The 14181-nt window shown below is 38.4% G+C and overlaps 1 protein-coding gene across 3 annotated transcripts in view; it reads right to left on the bottom strand.

The window, feature by feature from the left end:
* UPRT (uracil phosphoribosyltransferase homolog) overlaps positions 1-9120 on the bottom strand; it is a 30414-nt gene extending 21294 nt beyond the window's left edge. The window contains exon 1 of one of the 3 annotated variants that reach the window (XM_082447444.1): positions 8569-9120. In XM_082447444.1, the coding sequence (XP_082303570.1) occupies positions 8569-8948 (380 nt within the window). In that variant the 5' untranslated portion in view covers positions 8949-9120. The remainder of the gene's footprint in view (positions 1-8568) is intronic. The other 2 variants (XM_082447443.1, XM_082447442.1) reach the window with 2 other exon arrangements.
* Positions 9121-14181: the final 5061 nt, after the last annotated feature.

The raw sequence follows: 14181 nt of genomic DNA, 5'->3' as shown, positions 1-14181 counted from the left end.
AATATTCTAAAATATATTCAAATATTTAAACAGTGATATCCAGGCGCTCATAATTCAGAGCATAGAAATCTAACTAATGTTAAGCAGAGTATCTTTTAAATTGTGCAAACCCCAAACAGGATTAACAATGCAGACCTAACCATATCTGAGAATATACTTTTCTTGACACTCCCCCCAACAAATGTGTCACACATCTATAGTAACAAAATGAAAGCCAAAGGTAGCCATTTTTTAAAAAATGATCTTCACACAGAAACAACAAAAGAATGAGAATCATACCAGAAGCCAAATCCTCATTTTAATGTGGATTTGGTAAACCAGACTCTTCCCTACTTAAGACCGTCTATAAAGCACTTTAAAATTTCCAGAGAGGCTATAGCAATTGTATATGTATATATTTTAAAACACGTACATCTCATAACAAACCCAAACCAAGATGAAATCAAGAGAAATCTCTGACCTTTCTTCCAAAAGGCTAATAGGTTTTTACTTATCATCCATAACATATGGAACTATGAGAAGAATGTCTTTATAATATTAAAAAATTAAGACTTCAAGTAGAGATCCTCTCCCCTCTTCTTACTAGACCTCACTAATACTACTGCTGCTGCTGCTATTACTACTACCACCACCACCATCACCACCACCAGAGGGATTCTCTAGTGTGTTGGAAGACATCCTCTCCTGGTGCAATTACAACTTCAATTTCTACAGCAGAAACTTCCATTTGATCACTACCTGCTACTTCTCTCTATTCAGAATAAACTTGACAACCTCTCCTCTACTTTTTTAAAGAAAATTCATTTAATAACTGTACACACACACACACACACACACACCCCCAAGCGTACAAGATTTATTTAGAAGGCTTTTCTTAAAAGGTCCAAAAGTTACAGCAGGTATGTAATATTATACATATATTACTCCCTTCATTCCCACAGGTCATCATTTATTAAAAGCTTCCTTGGTGCCAAGTATTAAGCACTTTTCGTGCATTACCTGGTCTAATCCTCACATAATCTTAAAAGGTAGATTCTATTCTTACCACCTCTTTAGTGAAGAAAGTAGTGAGGCTTACAGAGGTGAAGTATTCCAAGGTTCTTCCCAGCCTGAAGCTCTCTTAAGTCCCTGAGTAAAGCCATTATCTATATTTTGCTCTAATAAGGGCATGTTTACTAAAAGGTAACCAGTTTTTAGGTGTATTTTAATGATATTTCTCTCCCTGTCAATCAGACTGGCATGTACATACAATGCAAATAATGAAATAAAGAGACTGGCAGGCAAATAAAACATCATTAAAATGTTCCTTCTCAAGATGAAGAAGCTGCTATTATAATGTGGTTTGTAAAGAGTATGTAATTAAGGTTAAAACAAGAATACACCCTTTTCAAATGATTAAATTAAAACCTCTGACTCATAACTTAAAAAACAATTTAATTTAAATCAAATCCCAGTAGTACTGAATTAGGTGTCATTTTTTTTTCTCTAAGTATTTTTTGATTTCCTCTTTGATTTCTTCAGTGATCTCTTGGTTATTTAGCAACATATTGTTTAGCCTCCATGTGTTTGTATTCTTTACATTTTTTTCCCTGTAATTTATTTCTAATCTCATAGTGTTGTGGTCAGAAAAGATGCTTGATACGATTTTAATTTTCTTAAATTTACCGAGGCTAGATTTGGGACCCAAGATGTGACTTATCCTGGAGAATGTTCTGTGTGCACTTGAGAAGAAAGTGTAATCTGCTGTTTTCGGATGGAATGTCCTATAAATATCAATTAAATCCATCTGGTCTATTGTGTCATTTAAAGCTTGTGTTTCCTTATTAATTTTCTGTCTGGATGATCTGTCCATTAGTGTAAGTGAAGTGTTAAAAGTCCCTCACTATTATTGTGTTACTGTCGATTTCCTCTTTTATAGCTGTTAGCATTTGCCTTATGTATTGAGGTGCTCCTATGTTGGGTGCATATATATTTATAATTGTTATATCTTCTTGGATTGATCTCTTGATCATTATGTAGTGTCCTTCCTTGGCTCTTGTAACATTCTTTATTTTAAAGTCTATTTTATCTGATACAAGTATTGCTACTCCAGCTTTCTTTTGATTTCCATTTGCATGGAATATCTTTTTCCATCCCCTCACTTTCAGTCTGTATGTGTCACTAGGTCTGAAGTGATTCTCTTGTAGACAGCATATATATGGGTCTTTTTCTATCCATTCAGCGAGCCTGTGTCTTTTGGTTGGAGCATTTAATCCATTCATATTTAAGGTAATTATTGATATGTATGGTCCTATAACTATTTTCTTAATTGTTTTGGGTTTGTTTTTGTAGGTCTTTTCCTTCTCTTGTGTTTCCTACTCAGAGATGTTCCTTTAGCATTTGTTGTAGAGCTGATTTGGTGGTGCTGAATTCTCTTAGCTTTGTTTGTCTGTAAAGCTTTTGATTTCTCCGTTGAATCTGAATGAGATCCTTGCCGGCTAGAGTAATCTTGGTTGTAGGTTCCTCCCTTTCATCAAATATATCATGCCACTCCCTTCTGGCTTGTAGAGTTTCTGCTGAGAAATCAGCTGTTAACCTTATGGGAGTTCCCTTGTGTGTTATTTGTTATTTTTCCCTTGTTGCTTTTAATAATTTTTCTTTGTCTTTAATTTTTGTCAATTTGATTACTATGTGTCTCGGCATGTTTCTCCTTATCCTGACTGGGACTCTCTGTGCTTCCTGGACTTGGGTGGCTATTTCCTGTCCCATGTTAGGAAAGTTTTCGACTATAATCTCTTCAAATATTTTCTCGGGTCCTTTCTCTCTCTCTCCTCCTTCTGGGACCCCTATAATGCGAATGTTGGTGCATTTAATGTTGTCCCAGAGGTTTCTTAGGCTGTCTTCATTTCTTTTCATTCTTTTTTATTTATTGGTTCCATAGCAGTGAATTCCACCATTCTGTCTTCCAGGTCACTTATCCGTTCTTCTGCCTCAGTTATTCTGCTATTGATTCCTTCTAGTGTATTTTTCATTTCAGTTATTGTTCATCTCTGTTTGTTTGTTCTTGAATTCTTCTAGGTCTTTGTTAAACATTTCTTTCATCTTCTCGATCTTTGCCTCCATTCTTTTTCCAAGGTCCTGGATCACCTTCACTATCATTATTCTGAATTCTTTTTCTGGAAGGTTGCCTATCTCCACTTCATCTAGTTGTCTTTCTGGGGTTTTACCTTGTTCCTTTTATCTTGTTCCTTGTTCCTACATAGTCCTCTGCCTTTTCATTTTGTCTATCTTTCTGTGAATGTGGTTTTTGTTCCACAGGCTGCAGGACTGTAGTTATTCTTGCTTCTGCCGTCCTAGGTCTCATTTTTGAAAATGAGGATTATACACAAAGATTGTCTTTAGCATTGGGGGTGGGAGAAGTTAAGTCTGGGCATAAAGTTGCCAGATTTAGCAAATAAAAATACAGGACACTCAGTTAAATTTGTATTTCAGAAGTATGTCCCATACAATGTTTAGGATATACTAAGAAAAGTATTCATTGCTTATCTGAACTCAAATTTAACTGGGTGTCCTGTTTTTATCTAGCAACCTAAGCTAAGGAGGAAGAACTAAATGGACTCAGTTTTAGCTCTAATATGTTCTTGTTTGTTTGTTTTTGCTTTTTTAAGCAACAGTTTAAAGGGAAGTAAAAAATAAAAGCTTTTCTGGCAGGTTTAAACCAAAGGAATGTTTCACTTAGAGTTCATGTTTAGTGGAAGCTCTGAAAACATAAGCTCTACTTCCATAGCTACTTTGTTATGTGATCATTAAAATAAAGAAGCTCTAAGGTTTGTCATGGTATGCAGATGATTTATAAATGATTTTCCTCCTCCTTCCTTCCCCCTCAAAAAAAGAAAACCCAGTGAAGTACTTGCAGCAAACCTAATCTGATGTGAAAACCAAAACAAACAACAAACAAAAATGAAAATAGCTTTTACTACCTGCCAGGTGCAAGTCACCAGGGCCACAGATCTTTGGCACCTTCTTAAGAATCTCATAAAATAGTGTCATTAATTATTTATTTGCACCTCAAAGCAGAGTTCAATGTAAACATTCAAGATCAGGTAGAAAAAGAAGAGAAGCTATCATTTTCCTTTAGAACCCAGGCCTCAGTCATTCAAGTTGATTTATTAATTTTTATAATGATTGGAACATTAATTCCCCTATGTGCCAGGTACTTGCCAGGCCACACTTTCTTTCTGCCTCCCCAGAGTCCAGACTAGCTGGTAAGAGATTACTAGGATATGCCCAATAAATATTATAACAGGGGTATGTATAAAGAGTCGACTTCCTCACTCCTGGCCTAAAAGCCAGTTAGAAAATTCACATGGAAAACCAAAACCATGTCCATGATTTATTGATAAATAACTTGCAGGTCATAGTGTTTTCTGTGGTGGACATTTTGGTTTTCTATAAGTTGAAGGGAACAGTTCTGAGATTCCTCCAGTCTCAGGGTGATACCAGGCCAGGTTCTCTAGGCTGGTTCTGTTTAGTTTAGAATCCTTGGCTCAGCCTATACTCTAAATCCAAAACTAGCCAAATCACCACGCAAGGGAGAATGGCCATTCTCCCATGGGCAGTGGCCCAGCCTGAGCACAGCACAATCACCTGTGGTGTTTGAAAAGCTACAAGTGCTCAGGTTCCACCCAAGACTACTCTACTACTCCACTCTAAGAATGGGCTCCAAAAAAAAAAAAAAGACTCCCCAAGCAATTCAAATGTACAGCTTTGGTTAAGAACACTACCTAGCCAAATGACGCAAATCACATCAGGCTGCACTCATATTAGGGCTGCACAGGATGTTCATCCATCCTGAGGTTAACTGTCTCCCCACCAGGTGACTAAAAAAAAAAAAGTCACAAGAATGAATGTGTTCTTTCTTTAGTGCTATTTCATGGACTAAAATACTCTAAGATGGCTCAATTTTCATCCAAGCTGCCTGCTGAGGCCATGGTGAAACCCCTTTGAGGGCAAATATACAGGAAACATTCAATAGCTCATGAAAAAGCTTTACTTTAATGTTTCAGAAGACGAAAGAAAACAAAAACTGGGGAGAGGAGATGATCTTTTAAATACACTGCACTGCCTTATATATGTGGTCATGAACTGTGTTCAAGGGAACAGTGCATTACACTCAGATTTTGTTGGGTTTAGTATATAAAGGAGGCAGAAAGGGAAGGATGTGTGGTTTAAATCCACTGCAACAACAAAAACTGCAAATGAAGCAGTCATTTCTTCCTGAGTTCACCAGTGACCCCTGCGTGACTGAGTAAATTATCTGATCATTTGATGTTTAGATTACTGCATACTCAAATAGAGAGAAAACCATTTCCTTGAAATTCAATAATACCACCAACATTTTATGCTGCAAATACTGCACATTTCAAAAAAATAAGTAAAAAGATATTTTAAATCAGTCCAATGTTCTCAATCTTGCCTGCTTTATGTATTTACAACAACATGCAGTCCTCTGGCTCAACCCCATTTCCCCATGCCAAAGTCAATTCAGAAAGCAATCCCTTCACTAGACAGACACTAAGAACCAGGAACAATAAAAGGAATAACAAGTACTTCAGTGGCCTCTATCATCAGACAGTTCCATAGCGCACATATATGATGTCACATCAAAATAGAGAAGAGCATATGGCACCTTCCATAACTAGACCCCTGTAAATATAGCTCCTCTAACCACGAGCACTCCACACCAGCCCCGGATAAAACAGGTCCTGTTTGTGTGAAGGGATGCCAATTTTTTAAGATAAAGGAACAGAGGCCTCCATTAACAGATTTGATTAACAGAAACAAAACTAAAACTCTGTCTCCACCCTAAATAACTAAGCATCAATTAGTTATTAAAAATTGTAGTGAGTTTTTCTATTCTGTATCATAGCAGGATAAAAATAATCTAGGATCTCTCAGTGTTGTTTTTTAAAATAAGAATGTGCATTCTATGTAGTTAAATTCCTTTTACTGTCTCCCAAAAGCTGAAGAAACCAGCACTTATGGATACAATCTGAACCATGCACAAATCTAAACATAAAGGCTTGAAATGCCGTAAATATGCATACTGTTCACAGTTTACAACAAATGTTCATAGACAGTATCTTGTTTTAGCCTCCCAGGAGCTTCATGAGATATTAGGAACATCCTCATTTTACAAATGATAAAGCTGAAGCACAGAGATGCTAAACATCTTGCCTAAGATGACTCTGGATCCTGCTGTCTCCTTCCAAACTCAGAAAAAAGAAAAAGAAAAAAAAAGATTTTGCTTACACCCAGGTTTACTACACCACCCAGGCTTTTCTGAGTAATGCAGTAAAATCAGGTATTGATACTGTCATATATGAATGCTGAATGTCATGCCCTCTCCAAGTTCTATAGCAGCTGTTCACTTTTACATTATCAGGAAGACCCCTTTGTGAAATCTAATGAAAGTGAAGGAATCCCCACCCCATAAAAAAGCACATATGCAAATGTTCATAGTAGCATTATTCATAATACCCAAAAAATGGAAACCAAACCACCCAAATGTCCATCACCTGATGAATGGATAAACAAAATGTGGTATATCCATACAGAGGAATATCATTCAGCCAAAAAAGAAATGGTGTACTGATACAAGATGGACAAAGCTTGAAAACATTATGCTAAATAAAAGAAACTAGCCACAAAAGACCACATGTCATATGATTCTATTTACATGAAACGTCCAGAATAGGCACATCAATAGACACAGAAGGTACATTAGTGGTTATCTAGGGCACTTGGTGGATTGGAGGGAAATGGGGAGTGACTGCTCATGGGTGTGGGCTTTCTTGTTGAGCTGATGAAAATGTTCTAAAATTGTGTGGTGGTGGCTGCAAAGCAATAAACATACTTGAAAACCACTGAATTGTACACTTTAAAAGGTATACTGTATGGTATGTAAATTATAGCTCAATAAAGATGTTATGGGACTTCCCTTGTGGTGCAGTGGTTGAGAATCTGCCTGCCAAAGCAGGGGACATGGGTTCGAGCCCTGGGCTGGGAAGATCCCACATGCCCATGGAGCAACTAAGCCCGTGTGCCACAACTACTGAAGCCCGTGCGCCTAGAGCCTGTGCTCCACAACAGAAGAAGCCACTGCAGTGAGAAGCCCGTGCACCACAAGGAAGAGTAGCCCCAACTCGCCGCAACTAGAAAAAGCCCGTGCGCAGCAACCAAGACCCAATGCAATATTTTTGTATTTATTTACAAAAATAAATAAATAAATTTATTTTAAAAATACTAAAAAATAAAAATGTTATTTAAAAAAACCATTAAAAATGCACATACAAATAACATTTCCCAAATAATTTCTGAGGGTTTGCTAAAGCCCTGAAGCCCATCTACAGGTATAGCACAAAGTCCAAGACAGCACAGGTCCAAGACACAAGGTCAGTAACTCTTGCTCTATAGAAACAAGAATCATCCTATTTTCTTTGTTTTACAGATTAAGTTTTATTTCAGTTCCCCCCACCACAACTACCAAGCCTATGTCTCCTACTTTTTAAGATCACTACTTCATTTATTGGTTCACATGACCACAGTTTTCAATATTGATTCATTATAAACCATTAAATACTTTCATAAATATAACTTTAAGAGCTACAAAGAACTTTTAGTAATTGAATGACTATTGCTTGCAAGGCATAGTTGGAATTCAAAAATGTAAGTGATACAACTTCTGCCCTCAAGGAGCTTAAAATATAACAAGTAAGATAAGAGCGAAACGAACAACAATACACAAAACAGAAGGTGAATCTTGCATTAAAAAGGCCAGGGAAAATCAGTGAGGAAGAATGATTGAAGGAAAGCTTCTTGGCAGAGGTGGACATTTAATGCTGAATGTTGAAGAGTAGGTAGGATTTGAACATGCAGAGGAGTAAAGAGAATTTGAGATGCGAGGAGAAGTAGGGATGTTTCAGAATAGTTCCTAGGAACCACGAAGATGGGCCTTAATGTCAAGCTAACGATCCTGACTTTATTTGGTAGGCTCAGAGAAGCCAAAGAAGGCTGCTGAGTAGGGTAGTGAGCGAATCAAAGCAGTATATTAAGAAGATTAATTGTTCAGTAATGTGTGGGTACACGTAGAAGAGAGAAATGGAGACAAGGAGACAAACTGGGAGTCTATTAAACAGTATGAAGTGAAAGGGTTACGCTCTCTGCCCTGTGTCTGTTCACGTGGTAAACCTACAACCCAAAAATGGTTACTGCCCACGTGAACAGGCACAGGGCAGATCAGCACGTTTACCTGAATGGAATGACTGTGTATTCCACTCATAAGAGACAAAAAGGAAACAGGAGGTTACCTAAAATGCTTCCTCCCTACACAAAGCGATGTTAAACACAGGTACCGGGAAAGAGGGTAGGAGGCCTGAGTCAAGTGACACCGCCCCGCAAAGAAAAGGCCCTGACGAAATCTCCACAGACCAGCTTCCCTAGGCCAAGAACCTTCCCCCTTTTACTTCCAATCCCCGCCCACCCCCTGAGAGACCCTCCACCTCCCCTTCCCCTTCCGCTCTGGCTCACTTATCCCGGATGATGGTCTGCAGCTCCCGGATCTGATCATTCATTGGCAGGAGCTTAAGCTGCGCCCCGATCTGCCGGGAGAGTTCGCAGTCCCCTAGGAGGGAGTCGCTGGCTGGCGCGTCAGAGTTGCCAGTGCCACCGTTGCTCTCTGAGTTGAGGGTGGCGTCGCCGCAGGCCTGAAGGTCCCGCTCAGCCGGTACGCTAGAAGACCTTACTCTCCCCCTGAGGAGAGTCAGCTTGGCCGCGGAGTCACTGTTTCCCCCGGCATGGTCCCGGATCAGTTCGTCAGGTTGCTGCGGCTCGGGGTTTTGGGTAGAGGCACAGTTTACTTGCTGGTTGTGACAGGGCATGGAGTCCGGACACCGTAACTCCGTGGCCATACACCGGGCACCGGGCCGTCCCCGCAGCTACCGACCCCTAAGGATAAAGGAGAGCAGGGAGAACGGACCAAAGCTCCTACGATCTCCCGGTCGCCCCGCCTCCTCGCAACCTCCAACCGCCGCTGCCCTCTCACCCCTTGGCCTCCACCGCTTCCCTTTCGCACGTTACGTCCCGGCCCCGCCCACACCAGACTTACCGCCCGCCTAGACACTCGATTGGCTTCGCTCCCTGCCACTCTGCAGCGAACGGCCTGTTAACCCTTTGCGTTGCCCCGGCTGCGTGAGGTCCCACAACGAACTTGGCAGACAAGGTGAGGCCAGGGGTACTTGGTTTCTGGGTCTCCCGGGAGCCGCTAGGGATTCTGCATGCAGAACTTTGAGTGAGTGATAGAGCCGGGAGAAAACTAGGGGTGGAGAGTGCTAAAATGATGACACACAAAGACCCATGTTTTCAACTTTGTGTCTTAGCAGAAAAGTTAAACTTCAGTAACTGCGTCTACTGTATGCTTGTCTGTGTAGCCCAAAAAGGAAGTTTAAAAATGCCTAGCTGCATGCTGAAGAGCCTGCCCTCTACTAGACTGTTGTACCAGTTGCAGCTTCCCAAGTATGCTTGACTACTAGAGCTTTCCTTATCCTTATTGGTTGGACCCTACACTGTGCAGTTACCATGAGGATTCTGACAGCATTTCAGACCCACTACCGCTTTGCTTCTTTTAAATACTTGGAAACACTTTTTTTTTTTTTTTTTTTTTTTAGCGTGCGGACATAGTATAAAGGCTTGAGCTAAGAGTGTCTAGGGCAGTGCTTTTCAACACCTTTGTGTATTAGAACAATTGTAAAGTTTGTTAAAATGCAGGTTGTCATGGCCTACCTTTGAGATTCTGATTCAGTAGATCTGAGATGGGACCCAAGAATCTTTATTTTTAACACGTAACCCAACAATTCTGATTTTTTTTAAATGGTACTTTTTGAGAACAGTGGCTTACAGGCTTCCTTTTTGAAGAGCTACAAAGTCAGAAACCTGCTAATTCTACTAAAAAATTATTGAGCAGCATTTAACAAGTTCCCTCCCGTCTCTGGACTTGACTTTGTCCATCCATAAATGAGATGCATTAACTATTTGACCCCTAAATGTTCTTCCAATTTTGACATTCTGTAATTCTATTTTGCCTTCCAAAAGCCAATTCTTAAAATTCCTTGTTCCACACCGGAACATAACCAGCATATGCAGAGATTCAAGCGAAGTAATGGATAACAGGAATATCGAGGCCTTTGGTGAGACTTGAGCCTTGATCTGGCTCTCTTTTCCATTTTTTCTTTGTTTGGTTGTTGTTTTAGTATCAGTATTAATGGTATTTTTCTCCCTTTTTTCTCTCCCATATTCTCTGCTTTGTGTCTTACCCTCTAGGTCAGTACACTATTAGCTGTAATTATAGAGAGTTTAAATTTGATTGGATGATAAAAATTGCAGCCTTAAACTGTAATCCCACTCATTTTTTAAAAAATTAATTAATTAATTTATTTATTTATTTTTGGCTGTGTTGGGTCTTCGTTTCTGTGTGAGGGCTTTCTCTAGTTGGGGCAAGTGGGGGCCACTCTTCATCATGGTGTGCGGGCCTCTCACTATTGCGGCCTCTCTTGTTGCGGAGCACAGGCTCCAGACGCGCAGGCTCAGTAGTTGTGGCTCACGGGCCTAGTTGCTCTGCGGCATGTGGGATCCTCCCAGACCAGGGCTCGAACCCATGTCCCCTGCATTGGCAGGCAGATTCTCAACCACTGCGCCACCAGGGAAGCCCCCCACTCATTTTTGAAAGCCTGTGCATCTTTTCTCCTAGCACACAATGTGACTCAAAGGATCTCTGGGTTTAAAAGCTGAATCTGATAACATGAAGTGGGCAGGAGCAATTAAATGGCTACTTTGCCAATGAATACTCTAAGGAAAACAATGAAATACAGTATTTTTCATTATCAGTACTTTAAACGCAGTAGTGAATTTAAAATGGTATTGTGAGACATCCCAGGACCAAAACTGTACTGAAGTCATTTTTGTCTAGTGTTTCATCAGGCAAATGACCTTGTTCTCAGTGCCATAGAATATGAATTAGAATAGTACAACCACCAGTGTATCTTGTGTTTTCACTCTTATAGGAAACACGAATGCATATACTTACCTATATTAACCAATAATCATTAGCAAATCTATTTATCTAGTCAATTTAATTATTTAAGATGCTATTGAGGTAAAATTCACTGATGATTAATGATAACACCTTAAATTTGATGGTTTATAACCTACAAAGACTTTCTATAAATTCTCAAAAAAAAGTTTGAGGATTACGAAGCCCCGTTTATAGATGATAGCTATATAATTCTTTTTCCTAAAGTGACTTCTCCAAGGTCACACATCCAAAATGGAGAAAAGCAGAGACAGAAACCCCAGTCTTTTCACTTTAAATCCAGTCTTTTTTACACACACCTAGAGATTCATGAAATCATTTAGTTAACAAATATTGGTTGAATCCTTACTATTTGCCAACCATGTTTCTAGGTGCTAGAACAGATACAAAGAAAAATGAATGAAGATCTTAGAATTCTCCATGGTTGTAGAGGGCATGGAGGTCATGGATAGTATGGATCTTTGAAAACCAAAGGATAATGTTAGGCAGCATGGAAGCCTACGCTAAAGATACTAACAGCAGAATTGACAAATGTGAATATAGCTCTCTTGCTTCCCACATTTTGATGGAGGTACAAAGCCAGATAAAGCAAAAAGCTGGAAAATTCTCCTGTAATAATTGAGATGACTGTAAACTTCATTTTAGGTTTTGAGTTATAAATTTGAAATGATCCCTAAAAATTATGGGAAGCAGTAAACCAATTGCATGTATCAGTAGATATCCTTCACATGCATCTACATAGTGCCTTTACAAAACACTTTTATATAGGTTATCTCATTTGACGTTGTGGAGCAGTTGGCCTCAATATTATAATTCCTGTTTTACAGGTGAGAAAATTGAAACTTAGGAGCCTAATTTATAGTCACATCATAAGTAGTAGAGTTAGGAGAAGGCAGAAGAGTTAATTTATTATTAAATTATTAATATTAAACTCTATTTTCCATGCAGTATGCTTTAGTTATCTCATTTAAGCCTTTCAACAACCTTAGGAGGTAGGCTGTATTTTGTTATCCCCATTTTATAGATAGGAAAACAGATGTAGTGAGATTATCTTGATAATGTCACACAGGTGATAAGTGCAGGAGCAGGGATTTGAACCTAAGTGTGATCAGGTCAATTTGTTTCTATAACCCAGGTCCTTAGAGTAGTCCAGGTTATATTCCTCTACTGTATACCATACTTTTTGCTTGTACTAGATAGTATCTCACCTGCAATACCAGATTTAACCTATGAACCCCAAATTGTACTTTATGACTGACCTGGGGAATTCTGATATAATTTTCTATTAATGCTTAGTACTCTGATGAACTCCTTGACAATCCCTTTGTGCCATAAACTCCAGCAGTTCTCTAATTGAAGTTGACTTGGTGATGCTTACGCCATTGCACTGTAATTTCTTGTGAACAAAAATCTATTAATTAAAAGAATAGCCAAAGTTCTGAGCAAATAGTGTGATTCACTTTGCTTTCAAAATGAATAGCTGTATCACCTTTCAGATGTATACCTTACCTTTGTTCTGTGGTTCCCAATGACCTCAAAATGTCTATTTGGATATCTTTTCAGATATATATATCTTTTCTTCTTTACCATTTACTCCCCATAGTTTCAAAATTTTTTGAATCACTTTTCAAATACATTTTTACAGCCTTATGAAGTTAGTTTACTTGTGAATACAGAACCTCCCCTGTAGATCTTAAACAATTCCTGGCAGATGTGTGGGGCAGGACAGGCAGATTTTGTATAAAAGATTATACCATCTTCTATAAAAGAGTATACCTTGTATAAAAAGTATAAAAGAGCACCTTTAAAAATGATATATTAAGAACTGAGGTGTCTCCCTTTGTGTTTTGTTGATTTTTTGTATTGACATGCTTTGATTCCTTTCTATTTTTCTTTTGTGTAAATTCTAGAGGTATTTTTATTTTGTGGTTACCTTGGGACTTACATAAGATATCTTATAACAGTCTAACTTAAGTTGTTAACAACTTAAGTTCAATCACATACAAAAACTCTACATTTTAACTTCTCTCCCACTTTAAGTTATTGTTGTCACAATTTACATTCGTTCCTAATATGTATCTTTAAACATATTTTAGTTATAGCTATTTTAAATAATTTTCTCTTTTAACTTTTATATTTGAATGAAAATAGATTTACCTACACCATTACAGTAATAGTGTTCTTTATTTGCCTGAATATTTACCTTTACCAATGAGTTTAATATTTTCTTATCCTATAATGTTGCTATCTAGCACCCTTTCGTTTCAACTTGAAGGATATCCTTTAGCACTTTTTTTCCTGAAGTATAGTTGACTTATAATATTATATTAGTTTCAGGTGTACAGTAAAGTGATTTGATATTTTTATAGGTTATACTCCATATAATGTTACTATAAAATATTGGCTGTTTTCCTTGTGCTGTATGTTACATCCTTGTGTCTTATTTATTTCATAATTAGTAGTCTGTACCTCTTAATCCCCTTCGCCTATCTTACCCCACCCCCACTACTGTCCCCACAGGTAAGCACTAGTTTGTTCTCTGTATCTGTGAGTTTGTTTTGTTATATTCATTCATTTGTTTTATTTTTTATATTCCACATATAATTGAAAACATACAGTATTTGTTTTTCTCTATCTGACTTTTTTCACTAAGCATAATAGCCTCCAGGTCCATCCATGTTGTTGCAAATGGCAAAATTTCATTCTTTTTTATGGCTGAGTAATATTCCATTGTGCGTGCGTGTGTGTGTGTGTGTGTGTGTGTGTGTGTGTGTGTGTGTGTGTGCGTGCGTGTGTGTGTGTATATATACCCCACATCTTTATATTGATACATTCATCTGTTAATGGACACTTAGGTTGCTTTTATATCTTGGCTATAGCATTTCTTAAAAGGCAGGTGTAGTGGGGATGAACTTACTCAGCTTTTGTTTGGGAAAGTCTTTATCTCTCCTTTATTTTTGAAGGACAGTTTTACTACATATAGTATTCTTGGCAGTTTTCGTCTTTCAGAACTTTGAATAGGTCATCCTACTCGCTTCTGGTCTGCACGGTTTCTG

This window comes from Balaenoptera physalus, assembly GCF_965194825.1.
Source record: "Balaenoptera physalus genome assembly, chromosome: X".
Taxonomy (NCBI): domain Eukaryota; kingdom Metazoa; phylum Chordata; class Mammalia; order Artiodactyla; family Balaenopteridae; genus Balaenoptera; species Balaenoptera physalus.
This window is presented reverse-complemented; position numbering and strand designations above follow the sequence as displayed.